This window comes from Gavialis gangeticus, unplaced genomic scaffold, assembly GCF_001723915.1.
Source record: "Gavialis gangeticus isolate Ggan-Ray unplaced genomic scaffold, GavGan_comp1, whole genome shotgun sequence".
In the NCBI taxonomy this organism is placed as follows: Eukaryota; Metazoa; Chordata; order Crocodylia; family Gavialidae; genus Gavialis; species Gavialis gangeticus.
This window is the reverse complement of record NW_017729011.1, coordinates 8,355,610-8,367,689: the sequence shown is the minus strand read 5'-3', so window position 1 is coordinate 8,367,689 and position 12,080 is coordinate 8,355,610. Positions and strand designations below refer to the sequence as shown.

At 47.8% G+C, this 12,080-nt stretch overlaps 1 protein-coding gene across 1 annotated transcript in view; it reads left to right on the top strand.

The window, feature by feature from the left end:
* FAM129B (family with sequence similarity 129 member B) overlaps window positions 1–12,080 on the top strand; it is a gene marked incomplete at its 5' end in the record, with an annotated part of 116,618 nt that overhangs the window by 53,650 nt on the left and 50,888 nt on the right. Inside the window, one exon of the mRNA XM_019510286.1 lies at window positions 1,659–1,789. Coding sequence (XP_019365831.1) covers window positions 1,659–1,789 — 131 coding nt within the window. The remainder of the gene's footprint in view (window positions 1–1,658; window positions 1,790–12,080) is intronic.

Here is a 12,080-nt window from a genome sequence, read left to right as displayed (position 1 = left end):
ATAACACTATCAGATGGCCTCTTAGGATTGTGTGAAGCTTCATGATTGTGTCAGGGATGTAGTGCGGATTTCTGTGCTCTAAGAGCAGAAACCCTGCCACGAGAGCCCATGAGAAATATTGCATTCCTACCAAGGTGGGACCTAGGAGACCCAGCTGAGTGAAGTGCTTGTGTGTTAACAGACTGATTCCTTGATAGGAGAGATCCTTTGGTTCACTGCTCCCACGTGTAATGTGTCAAATGCCCAGTGACTTTCTCCCTTGCCTGAGGAACATCCATGACTTTGTAGCATGAAAGACCATTAGAGTTTGTACCAGCAAATCTCTAGTTGAATCAAAGCTTCTGCAGGCGGTTATAGGAGCCTCTGCTGCATTCTCCTGTTCCGTATGTTGGCTTCTGGCTCACAGCTGGGTCGGCTGCGTGCTGGCTGGCTCCATCTTCTGGCATTGCTGGCACTGGGGATAGGGAATACATTTCAAGTGGCACTGCACCCATGCTGTCCCTCACAGCTATGTTCCAGTTGCTTCACGTGTGCCCATGACAGGTTTGCATACATAGCAGAGGCAGGTGGAAGTGCGACTCACCTGGCCTGTGGCTGCTTGATTCAACATTACATGCTCTGCCCTTGCCCCACCCAGCAGGTAGCAGGTAGTGGTTAGAATTGTCCCACACTGTCACCGGCAAGGGCTGGGTCCAGGGCCAGCCTGGGAACATACCGACAAAATATGTTGGGAATCTCTGCCCCTCCCTTATAATGAGATCGATCCCTGTGGCAGGGAGGCCCTTATGGGCAGCACATGAATAGCATTTTGGTTTGCACTGCAGTTGCTGCGCAGGGGTACTGTATAGGATAGTGAAGCCTGGAGAAGTTACAAGTTGCCTCCCCTCAGATTGGTTCTTCCAGCCCTTCTAGGAAGGGGCTTGGAGACAACAGTGTGAAGGTGATGGGATTCAGCTTGGGGATTCAACTGCATTATGAGCACCGGGATATGGTGGTGGTGGAATTCCCCATGATTATTGCCCTAGGTGAGCTGGTCATGGCATGGGACAAATGACCCATCTCTCACCAGGCAAAATGAAGTGACTCTTATCTGGCACGGGGATCTCTGGATTAGAAATGCCTGCAGAAAAGGAAATTGAAATTCATTGCCATTTAGGACCCTGCATTGTCTTAGCCCAGGCATAAAGGGCTTCTGCATAGGCCTAGCTTTCTTAAGCGCTGTAGATGGTGCAGTCAAATCAACGAGGCTCTACCACGGTGAGTGGGAGTTGGTTTTGCTAATTGGTGCCTAGTGTGAGAGAAAAAATGAGCAAAACTCCTACTGGAAAAAGAAACACACATACGCAGTTTGCTCAATAACCCGTAGTGCATCCTAGCAATATGATTCCAGTAACCAGATGGATGGCCAGTGACTCGTGAACAGTCAATGTTGCCAAACTGGTAGGGGTGCTTCTAGTGGGTTGAAATTCCTCCACAGCTGCAGGAAATGAGACATCTGCTTATTAATCTCCCACACTCTAACGCTTGGATAGCTGGCTGGAGGAGTACGCCAAACAGGTGGGGGAGGGGGCTTCGATCACCCGTGCTTGGAGGTCCCTGGATCTGTTCTTCTCAAGTTTGTGCTCTCTGATTAAACTTGAGTTTTCTTTCCCTTTCAGAGAAAACAGCGAAGGTGCTGGGGGAATTCTGCCAGTTTTACAAGGACCAGTACGGAGTTGCGCTCTTCAACAGCGTCCGCTATGAAATCGAAGGCAATGGAGGGCTGCAGTCCCAGCTGCTCCACCGGAAGGTAGGGCTGCACCTCCTCAATAGCATTGGTTTGTCCTGGGATCCTTAGTTGATCTGTGCTCTTGTCTAAACACTGGGCTTGCATTACTGCAGACCCTCAAATGTAGAGATGAAGGTGGCTCGTGAAGTTGAACTTGGTCTGGAGTCCAAGGATGTTCAGTTCCAGGAGCTTTGCATATGTCTAGATCTATTTTTGAGGCAGAGATGATAATATGAGGTGGGAGGGCAAAGCCACTGAGTCTGCGTATTGTCACTGACTGACTTGAAGGTTACCGGGACTTCAGTAACAATGCATTTATCAAGTGCAAAGCTAGAGAACTAGCTAGAGAACTAGGAATCCAGTGTAAGACTAGGGAGACTTGGATGGGGGGATAAAAGCTGGAGAGGAAAACTTTCCCTCCATAGTAAGGAAGAGAGACCAGCAGGGAAGCTCACCCTTCATAAAGCCTGTGCCTTCCCCCAAAGGCTTTACAGTCCAAGCGAAGGAGCAGAGCTTGAAACCCACTTGTCTGCCTGCAGGGTGTGTGCAGCTGGGGAAGCTGTCAGTCCAGCCGGAAACAGAGGAGGGTTTGGGGCTCTTTCTGGGAGAACCAGATATTCAGACTCCAGAGTCTGCGCGACTTAATGGCAGCTTTGAACTGTGATTCATTCATTCCTACATAGCCAGAAAGGGAGGAAGCCGTCTCCTTGGAGAACAGGACACAAGGCTTGGACACAATGCCTACCTTGGCATCTGGATTCAGAGGCTGAAGAGCCTACATGGGTCTGAACTCTGTGGATGCAAAAACATGAGCATCTGCCTGAAGGGCCCCTGAATAATGCTACTGGGAAGGAGCAATATATAGATAAAGCAGGCATGCACATGGTGGTTTTGTTGGATTTACCTGTAGATGGGCTCCAATGCTGAGTGTCCAGGTGCCTGCTTCCTGCAGCACTGGGGTATTGGGAAGACCTTGTATGCAACAGGATTCAGAGAGCTCCCACACCAAAGTCACAATTACCATGATTGTGCAGGGTTGGGGACATGGCCCTGGCTAAGAGACTGTGGGAGGAAGAGGAAATGTTGTTTCAGGGCCCATACCAGTCTCTCACTAGGAATTAGGAGAAGTTGGGATGTTTGCGATAATTTTGCCACAGTCTGCCTGCTATGGGTTTAGTAAATGTACATCTACATCCAGTTCTGCCCCCCTCAGAGGCAGGATACTGGACCAGATGACCTTGGATCAAACCCAGCCTAGCTATTTATCTGTTCAGAGCTGAGCTTTCTACCCATTTTCTCCTGCCCACTCCCTGAAAAACAGTCCGATAGGATCTGACTCTTCTTCTTCTCTTGTATTCTTCATTTCCCACTCTACACATCATTCATGTGGCGGAGCCACACGCCTGCTTTATTGTTGACGCTTGCCAGGTCCTTATCGTGGGTGTGCGGTTGTGCTGCTCACATGAGGTCAGCGCATCAGCACATTCACATATTGGACTGTCCTTTAAGTCAGTCTCATGGAGTATGGCATTAAAGCATCCAGCTCCATAGTGAATCCTGTTTAGTTTAATCCATAAATTGGGGGGAGCTCATACTTGAGTGGATAGGGTGTTGGGTTGGTTATAAAGCAGGAAATTCAGAATATTTCCCCTACTAGCTTTGAATTGTATCAGTAAATCCATTAACTAAAGGGTTACGTTGGTCATCTCTCATAGCGCAATGTTAGCCCTCTCTTTTCCAATAAGGAGGCAGTGGGTTAGGTAGATTTAGGCACAATCTGGGAATGCATTGCTGCAGCATTCGGATTGCTTTGGATGGGGGATTGGTTGATGGCTCTTCTGACTTCCTGTCCTGCTCTGCATAATCCTTTTCATTGGCTTTTGTGGGGCATTTTTGTTGCTTGCAGGAAAATCTTGCTGTGGCTGCCTTCTCATCCATACACGATTGCTGAGACATGGGATGTGTATTGTGGCAGTGTCTATGGTTACCAATTGTGGGGCCTCACAATAAACACAACTATTCCCTGTTCCCCTCCTCCTCCTTCCTTCCAAGGAGATGGGTCACTGGTTCTGCGGAGGTTGGACAGATGGAGTAAGTGGTTAGCAGCCTTCAATCTCAGAGACTAGGGGCTGCATCTCTATGACTCATAAGTGACCATGAGAAAGGAGGTTGGGGAAGTGGGGATTCTCTAGCCTGTCTTGCCATCCAGTGGTATTTATTGCCCATGGATACTGCTACCAGGGTGTCTTCCTCCTCCTTGGCTTTTTGGTCAAGACACAACCTTAATGCTGTCTAAAACTCTGGGTTGGTTGATATTTTGTTTCCATGCCAGTGGTGGAGGGAAGCATCTGAGTTTCTGTTCTTTACCAGTTCAGTGGCACTGCTTATTCTATTTGCAGCTCGGACGTGCCCTCGCTGCAGAGGAAGAGCATGTTAACATCGATCATAAACAAAACCAGCGACAGGAAATCCCAAGCTGCATGGTCGGAAGCCTTTAGTTAGAAGAGAGGAGGGAGATTGCCCCTTTTTGGCCTATAATTAGCTTGGAACGGATTAGCTTTGATTTTTGTCGAGTGTTGGGAAGCAAGCATCCATGCTACACTTGTTATCTCTTTTTTTTTACTCTCAGGAAATAAAACAAACCTACATATTAAGTTTTTAGAAGTAGAGATTCATAAATGAAATCTCATTGGATAATACTATTTGATTATAGTGTTTAGTTCATACTTGCCAGATTTAATTAGCAGCAAGAACAGGCACCTCTTTCTTTTCCCTCTGTAAATTTAATTTACTGTTGCCCATGGGGAGTTCTCTAATGGCCAGAAAAATAAAAAATGTGATCATCCAAGAAGTGGAGACACAGAAATGTGACTAAGGATGAGTGAGTATGAAGATATTGCACAACTATGGAGGGAAGTAATCAGAAAGGCTGAGGCACAGAATGAGTTACAGTTGGCAAGAGAGACACAAGACAATAAGAAAAGATTGTATAAATACACTGGGAGTAATAGAAGAGACATGGGGCCTTTGATTCTTGGGAAAAGGGAGCAAATAGCAGAACAAAGAAAGCTAAAGTATTCAGTGCCTCTTTTTTTGTTTCAGCTTTCACGCGCATGTTGTAATTGGTGTGTGTGCACGTGCGTGTGTCTGCTTGTGTGCATTTAACAAGGAAATAAAAGCCCAATCCAGAATGGAGGGAAAACTCAGGCTTTAAGCAATATTTGGCTGTATTGAAGTTAGCAAGGCCTGGTAAAATTCTCAGTGATGTTCTTACAGAATGAACTGAAGGAATATCGGCACCATCAGCAGTATATCTTCAAGAACTTGTGAAGGGTGGAGGTGGTTGCAGATAACTTGAAATGCAAGCATAGTGCCTAGCTCTGTAAGAGGGAAAAAGGGAGAGCCCAGGGCACTCCAGAGCAGTCAGCCTAACTTCAGTACTCGGAAGATACTAAAACGAACTATTAATTCATGTGTATGCAGTCAAAGGACAGTAAGTTAATAAGAAACAGCCAGGAGTAAATCTAATGTTATCCTTCGACAGGGTCTAGTTGGTAATAGGGAAGAAATAGATGCAATTAAGTCTTGACCTTTAAAAGGCTTTGGATGCTGTCCCACATGGCATTCTCCATAAGTAGGGGAATACAGGGAGTTCATCTAGACCAGGAGAGTCAAGCTGGTTTGTACCCCCTTCTCCCTCCTCAGCTGGATCCGAAAAAGGTAGACAAACGTGACAGAGTTCAGAGGAGAAAAATAAGAACGATAAGAGGCTTAGAAAATATGACTCATTTTGAAGATTGCAAGGTTGAGTTTATTTCTTCTAGTCACGCAGACTGAGGGAGGGCCTACATCTTCAGATATGTAAGGCTGAAATAGAGGGAGGTGATCAATATTTCTGCATGGCTGTAGAGGATAGCATGGGAAGTAATGGGCTTAATTTACGCTGAGGAAATCTATGTTGGGTGTTAGAAATCATTTCTAACTCGTGAAGCAGCGAGGGGTAATAGAATTGTTTTGCGGGGTGTCTCATGGGTGGATTTTTTCCTGCTTCTCTAGATGTTCAACTAGTGCTCTTCACTTTTGTTGTCTCACGGTTGCAACATATAAGAGTCACTTTCTCTGCTTCAGACTAGAAAGAGCTTGAGTAGCCTCCATAGTTGCTGCTTTTTCATCTCTCCAGCTATTGCGTCTTCTTATCTCCTTCTTTTCCCTGGCCTGTTCCTCCTAAATCCTTCTGTCTCTCTCTGCTCTTGTTACTTAGCTGTATAATTGAGTAATTCAGATAATTCTATAATGGCCTTGGAGGCACAATTTAATTGGCAAAGATTTAAAAAAGTGTTGGTCAATCTTCCTAAGCCAAATGTAGATAGGTCTTCTTCTGCAGAGCTGTCTGTCTGTCCTGATAGTGTTAGACAGGTCAATAGATCAGCTTGGCAGGTTGTACCTTTCCAGGTGAATACAGGCACATAATAAGATACGCTTAATATAGACCAGTAGCTTAAATGCATGCACAAACAGCTGTGAAAACAGCTACTGGCATAAAAGTGGGCCCTGAGGTCTTGACTTTTGTTCCAGCACTCTTCTCCTCCAAGGGCTGGATCTCAGGTGCAGTCTAGCTCTGGATCCTATGTGGATTAAACTGTTTGAATGCACCATATCCATCACCCAACTGTTTGGCTTCATCCTTTCATGCCTTAAAGTGAGGCTTTCCAAGCATAAATGGCAGTTAACTGACTGGCAAAGGAGAGGAAGGGAGCTCAGCTATTCTGCCAAGCAAATCCGGCAGTCTTCTCATGAGACAGGCTCCCTAGCAGTCTCTACACTAATGCAGTTCCCTAGTGCTTCTGCCATTGCTGTGGCCAACGATGGGGATGCTGGTATAGACAAGGTTTCTTCACCAGTACTCACTTACACTCTACATCTTTGGAACTCTCCAGGCCACAAAATATCACGATGTGCTTGTACCGCATTGATCTCGGTACATATTTGAGTCCATAACAGTAGATGACCTGATGACAGCTGCCACAGCCCTGTTCATGCTCTTGGTCACACTGCTGAGATCCAAGGAGGAATCCTTGCAAACTCTGGGTCAGGTTCTGCTCTTGTTTCCAGCTTATCCTGAAACTCCACTGAAGTTTTTGGAGTTTCGCTAGTGAAGTCAGCTGAGTGTCATGTAAGCACACAGTACTAAATGCACGTTGCTGTAATGCAGTAGTTTTTGATCTGTGGTCCATGGACCCCTGGGGATCCACAGACTATGTCTGAGGGATCTGTGAAAGATGACTATGATCGGTCAAAAGTATACGAATCCCCACACTGTCAATTCGTAGGGGTCTGCAGCTCTCTTAAAAACATTTTAGGGGTCTGTCTGCAAATGAAAAAAGGTTGAAAACCACTGCTGTGATGCACCCTGCTGGAGTGGAAGGCAGCCAACATACTTCACACACACTTGCAGGGAGGAGGAAAGTCTCACTCGGATCACTCAGAAGTTCCCATAACACTTTCCTTAATAGCAGGGGTTTGCCTCAATCCAGAATACAACATGCGAGACCTACACATAAACTGCCTGGTATGTATAACTTTGGGACTCCATCACAGCATGGGTGTGCACTAGTGAGTGGTGTGGGTAAGTGTTAGTCCAGTCAATGGGTATGTGAAGCAAAATAAACCAGGGATGAATGATGCCCCTGTGAAGAATGAAGCCCTGGTGTCCACAACAAGAGCTTTATTTCAACACTGGGTGTATGATGGAGGCGCTGATGCATGGATTGCCTCTTAAAGGGCGCCTGTGTCATAAAGCCCAGCCAGCTGCCAGAGAGTGTATGAGAAATGGGAGTGAGTCGCTGAGGTCAGGGACACGGTGCCACTTTAAAATGAGATTATATAAATAGGACATTCCACTGCTGAGCTGCTTCAGGAAATTCATTTTGTTCCTCATTGCTGCAGGGCCTTGGAAACTCCTGCAGCCTGGCTTGGCTTGGGGTAGTTAGCAGGGATTGCTGGCTGACCGGGACCAATTCTTGGCCTGATCCTGAGTGGTCCTGAGCATCTGTCCTCCCTAGCAATGCCAGGTGCAGGGAGATCAAACATATACATTCGTCTTCAGCTCTCCCAAGACTTGTAACAGGGCATGGTTAACTCAGGTCTAAGTCATGGCAGAGCACTGCAACAGGAGCTAAGCGTTTGCAGCTGGTGGACATCTTACCAAGCCATTGGTGTGTTTACATGCTGATCTCCCTTGAAAATCTGCCTGCTACGAGTGGGGAGGGGACCCATGGAAATGTGGCCTCCTGTGTTTTTGCATAGGTTTTCTTCTTCAAACAAAAAACTTGCTGCTGTCACTCAGCTGGTGACTGCCTGATCCTGATGCGGCACTGCAAAGTGAGAGCTGGGAGCCATCCAGGAAGCAAGCAGCTCTGGGGCAGCAACAACCTTCCATCCTTCCTGTGAGGCACCTGAAGGAGGAATTTGCCTTTCCCTGCTGTTTTGCTCAAAACCGGCCTTTGATGTCCATGTCTGGGCGGCCTGCCAGAACAATGGTATCCCGGCTAAGGAGGCCCTGTGGATTTAAGTGTCTGTAGCATACACCAAGTCCTTGCTGAGTGGAAGTTGGGAGGAAGGGGGTGGAGGTTCAGAGCTTCTAAATTGCCTTTTAAGTGTAGATTAAAGTCTGCCAAGGTCTCCTGAGATTCAGCCTTGGGTTCTGACCAGCATCTCCTTGATTGTTTTCTTTGTGAGGAGGGGAGAACCTAACAAGCAGACAGCATCTGCCTGAAAGTCTGCTTTGTCGAGAAAGGGTCAAGCATGTTTACTGAGTTACCAAGGTGGGGTAAGCTTTACCGAGTTACCAAGCTTATTGCTGCGGTTGAAGCATATCGGCGTGCGGATCTAGGGCACGAGCTGAGCAGTTCTAAGAGAGGAGCCCTTGCAGGAGCCAAGCCTTTGGGGGAGAAGGTGTGAGTTGATCTGTTGCTTCTGTTCATGAAGACAATCTGGAGGGGAAAGTGTGGCCGGATTGTGCCTAGTGTGGCCTGTGTTTCCAGAGCAGACTGAGAAAAGAAAGCAGCATTGCAACATGTGCAGTCAACATGGGTGGGAGAACTGCAATTCAGGCTCTGAAGAAGATTTAATCTGGCTACACAGTGCATATATAATGTAAAATAGAGGATTGCAACTGGCTTACTCTTAGATATGCAGCAACACAGGGACAGTACAGGTCCTGCCATATACTGATCTGCCCTGTTTCCACAAGCATTTCCCTCTGCTGCAGGTAGTGCTTAGCAAGCCAAGTCCTACAGCAGGGGTCAACTGGGGTTGTGGTGCCCTGGTCCCTTCCCTGCCACGTGACCTGAGTTGCACGTGCAGCCACCGCCACAGAGCCAGTTCCCCAGGCTCCAGACCCTGGTGCAGCTGTTTGCAGCCTGCCTGCCACCTGCTGCAGCTGCCCAGAGCCCGGGACAGCTGTGGCAGGCAGCTGGGAGGCTGTAAACAGCTGCGGCAAGGTCTGTGGAGCCCTGGTAGGGCTCCGTGGCTGCACATGCACCTTGGGGTGCGCGGCGGGGAAGGCGCCTGGGGCAGCACAACCCCGGCTGCTCCCCCACCATCTGCCCCAAGATGCACGTGCACCAGTCACAGCCACAGAGCCCAATTGGGGCTCCAGAGCTTGGTGCAGCTGTTTGCCGAGTCCTGGCTGCCTGCCGCAGCCGGCCTGAGCTCTGGGTAGCTGCTGCCTGCCAGAGCCCAGGCTGCTTGCAGCAGGGCTTGCAGCCTCCCTGCTGCAAGCAGCCCCTGCTCCGTGGCCAGTGGCAGCTGCCCAGAGCCTGGGCTGGCTGTGGCATGCTGAGCAAAATAGTGTCATATGCCATGCTCAGGAATGCATGCCAGGGGTTCCCAATCCCTGTCCTGCAGTGTCTTTGGGGCCTGCACCTTTAATAAAGATGACCTGGGCTGACCAGAGACTCCTAAATAAAAGGCGAGCTGACTGTCCCCTGCCCATGTCATGGTGAGTGGGATGAAACAAATGGAGCACAAGCCTCTTCTAGTGCAGGCGTAAGTGCTGAACTACTGGTCATTCCCCTAGCCACCCAACAGAGCATCACACCATGCAACAGCAGTGAGATTGATCCTCTCTGGCAGTAGCAGTGGGACAGGGACTTGAATTTCTGTTCTGCCTTAATCTTGGCTTCTGTCAAGAAAGCTAATCCACTTTTCTTTGTTGTTACCAGCATCTGCCCATTGGGAATTTCAATGGCACCCACCAAATCATGAGCTTTTATAGAAGACTATAAGGGTCATAGATCTTCCTCTGCTAATGGTGGTGACGCTCACAGCTAGGCAAGGACCATCAAGAAACGTTTTGGAAAAAATAATCTCTTGTTTGGAAACTTTAGAGTCTAAAGCAGATCAAACTGATGGATAAACATGGTGTTTTTTGCTGTGGTTTGTCCAGCTTAGTTGCTTGCTGTCTGCTCATAGAAATAATATCTCCTTGCTGTTTTCACGCTATCCCACAAAAGAGTTTCCCTCCTGGATGTGACCTTCATTGTTCCCTTGCTACCTTCTTTTTTTTTTTTGGTTTCACAACTGGCTGCCTCTGGGATGGAGAAGAGCTGGATTTTTGGGGAGGGTGTTTTAGGATTGTAGATCGTAAGAGCTAAGGTATGGGGAAAAGTCTTGAGGGTTCTCCATGAGCCTACAAATTCAGAGGCTAGGTGTCCACCCAATTCACTGAAAAGCATCTCACCCTGGCTTTGCACAAATGTTTTCCTTTCTGCTTGCACTGAGAGAGCTGCTGCTCCACATGACCTGTGCTTAAAGCTTCTTGCTCCTGAAATGAGAGTGGTTCTGGCTCTCAGTCAGCTGTTAGGTTGTGTCAGGACTTTCAAAATCCTACCAATGAGCTGTAAACGATTGACTGCAAGATATGGCAGGCCTTTCACTGCATGATATATTGCCGAGAGTCAGAAATGAGGTGAAATACAGAGGGGGATCCATGTCCTGGTCTGTTCTATGACCTCCTGCTTAAATTCAACAGGGTTCATGGATTTTTATGCCTCTAACATGGCCATGTTTTCTGTGAAGCAGCAAGTCATAACCTGCTGATCAAAGCATGAGTCTGAAAGTCAGGGATTCCATTTTCTATTCCCATTTCTGCAATTTACTTAGCGTGACATGGAGCAAGCTGCTTCAGCAGTCTACAACCGGGAGATAGCACAGGGTACCCCCAGGTTGGGGCGCAGTTCTTTTGAGATCCTTGATGCCACAAAGTACTTTTGGCCTTCTAAGCAATAGTGAATTCTTTGGACTATTGTTGCAATGCTGTAAACAAACAAGGCTTTCCAGGTCTCATTGCTAATATAAAAACTGAAAGAATGTGGGACCTTCCTCATCCCAAGCCCTCACACGTGCTCCCTTATCCATCATCCACCTTCTAACAGCCAGTTTGCAGGGCTGACTCCTTCCCTTCCTTCTTCCTTTGTGTTAAGGTATATATGATCTCATATCCCAAATGTTCATGTGATATAGCCAAAGGGCAGTGCATCTGCCTCCTGGAATAAGCCTGTGGGCAGGACCATGCTTATCCAGAAGAAGTAGGGTGCGGGAATTTGTCAAAAGTATGAGCCCAGGAGCCATTAGACAGGGTGTTGTGTGTGCTTAAATGAGCTGTCCTACACCTGTATCCTGCCTAAAAGGCTTAGTACACATGAGCTGTGCGTAATTATGGTAAGCGAGAGCTGCAGGAGGGAGAACCTGTTGCCTCCAGCTGCTTGTTAGCGTTGGCGGCCAGTTTTTTTTTTACAGTCTAGTTTTGCAGCTGATCCTCTGCCTTCGAGAATGTAAACTCTCAAAGTACTTAATTGCCTTACCGTCTCCCTGATGAGGGACAAATTCCTGGACCAACAGACTAGCCATAAAATAACTTGCATTTATCTTGAGAGTTTGAGTCCCTGGGATCCCAAAGCACTTAACTTATGCATGAACTTGAGGCTTCAGGAGAAGGGAACAGCAAAGAGGTGTTTGGCACTCTGAGTGGGGCCTCTTGGCCAAGAGGCCCAGCACCTTCTGGTACCAGTGATGGGATCTTAACTGACTGTACACACCAGGCAGGGCTAGTGGCTTAAACTACCAAGAGAGTGAGCTTTCCTGGATGTGAGCTCCTCAGGCCTGGATACATAAGGAAGTTGAGTGGGATAGCTGTTCTGATCCAATTCTTGGAAGAGAAGCCCTTAGTTGTCTGGGGGGGCACAGTGACTGGTCACAGGCAGCGGTGGCCATGGCAGAGGTGTGGTGGCAGCGAGCGGGGAGCTCCTGC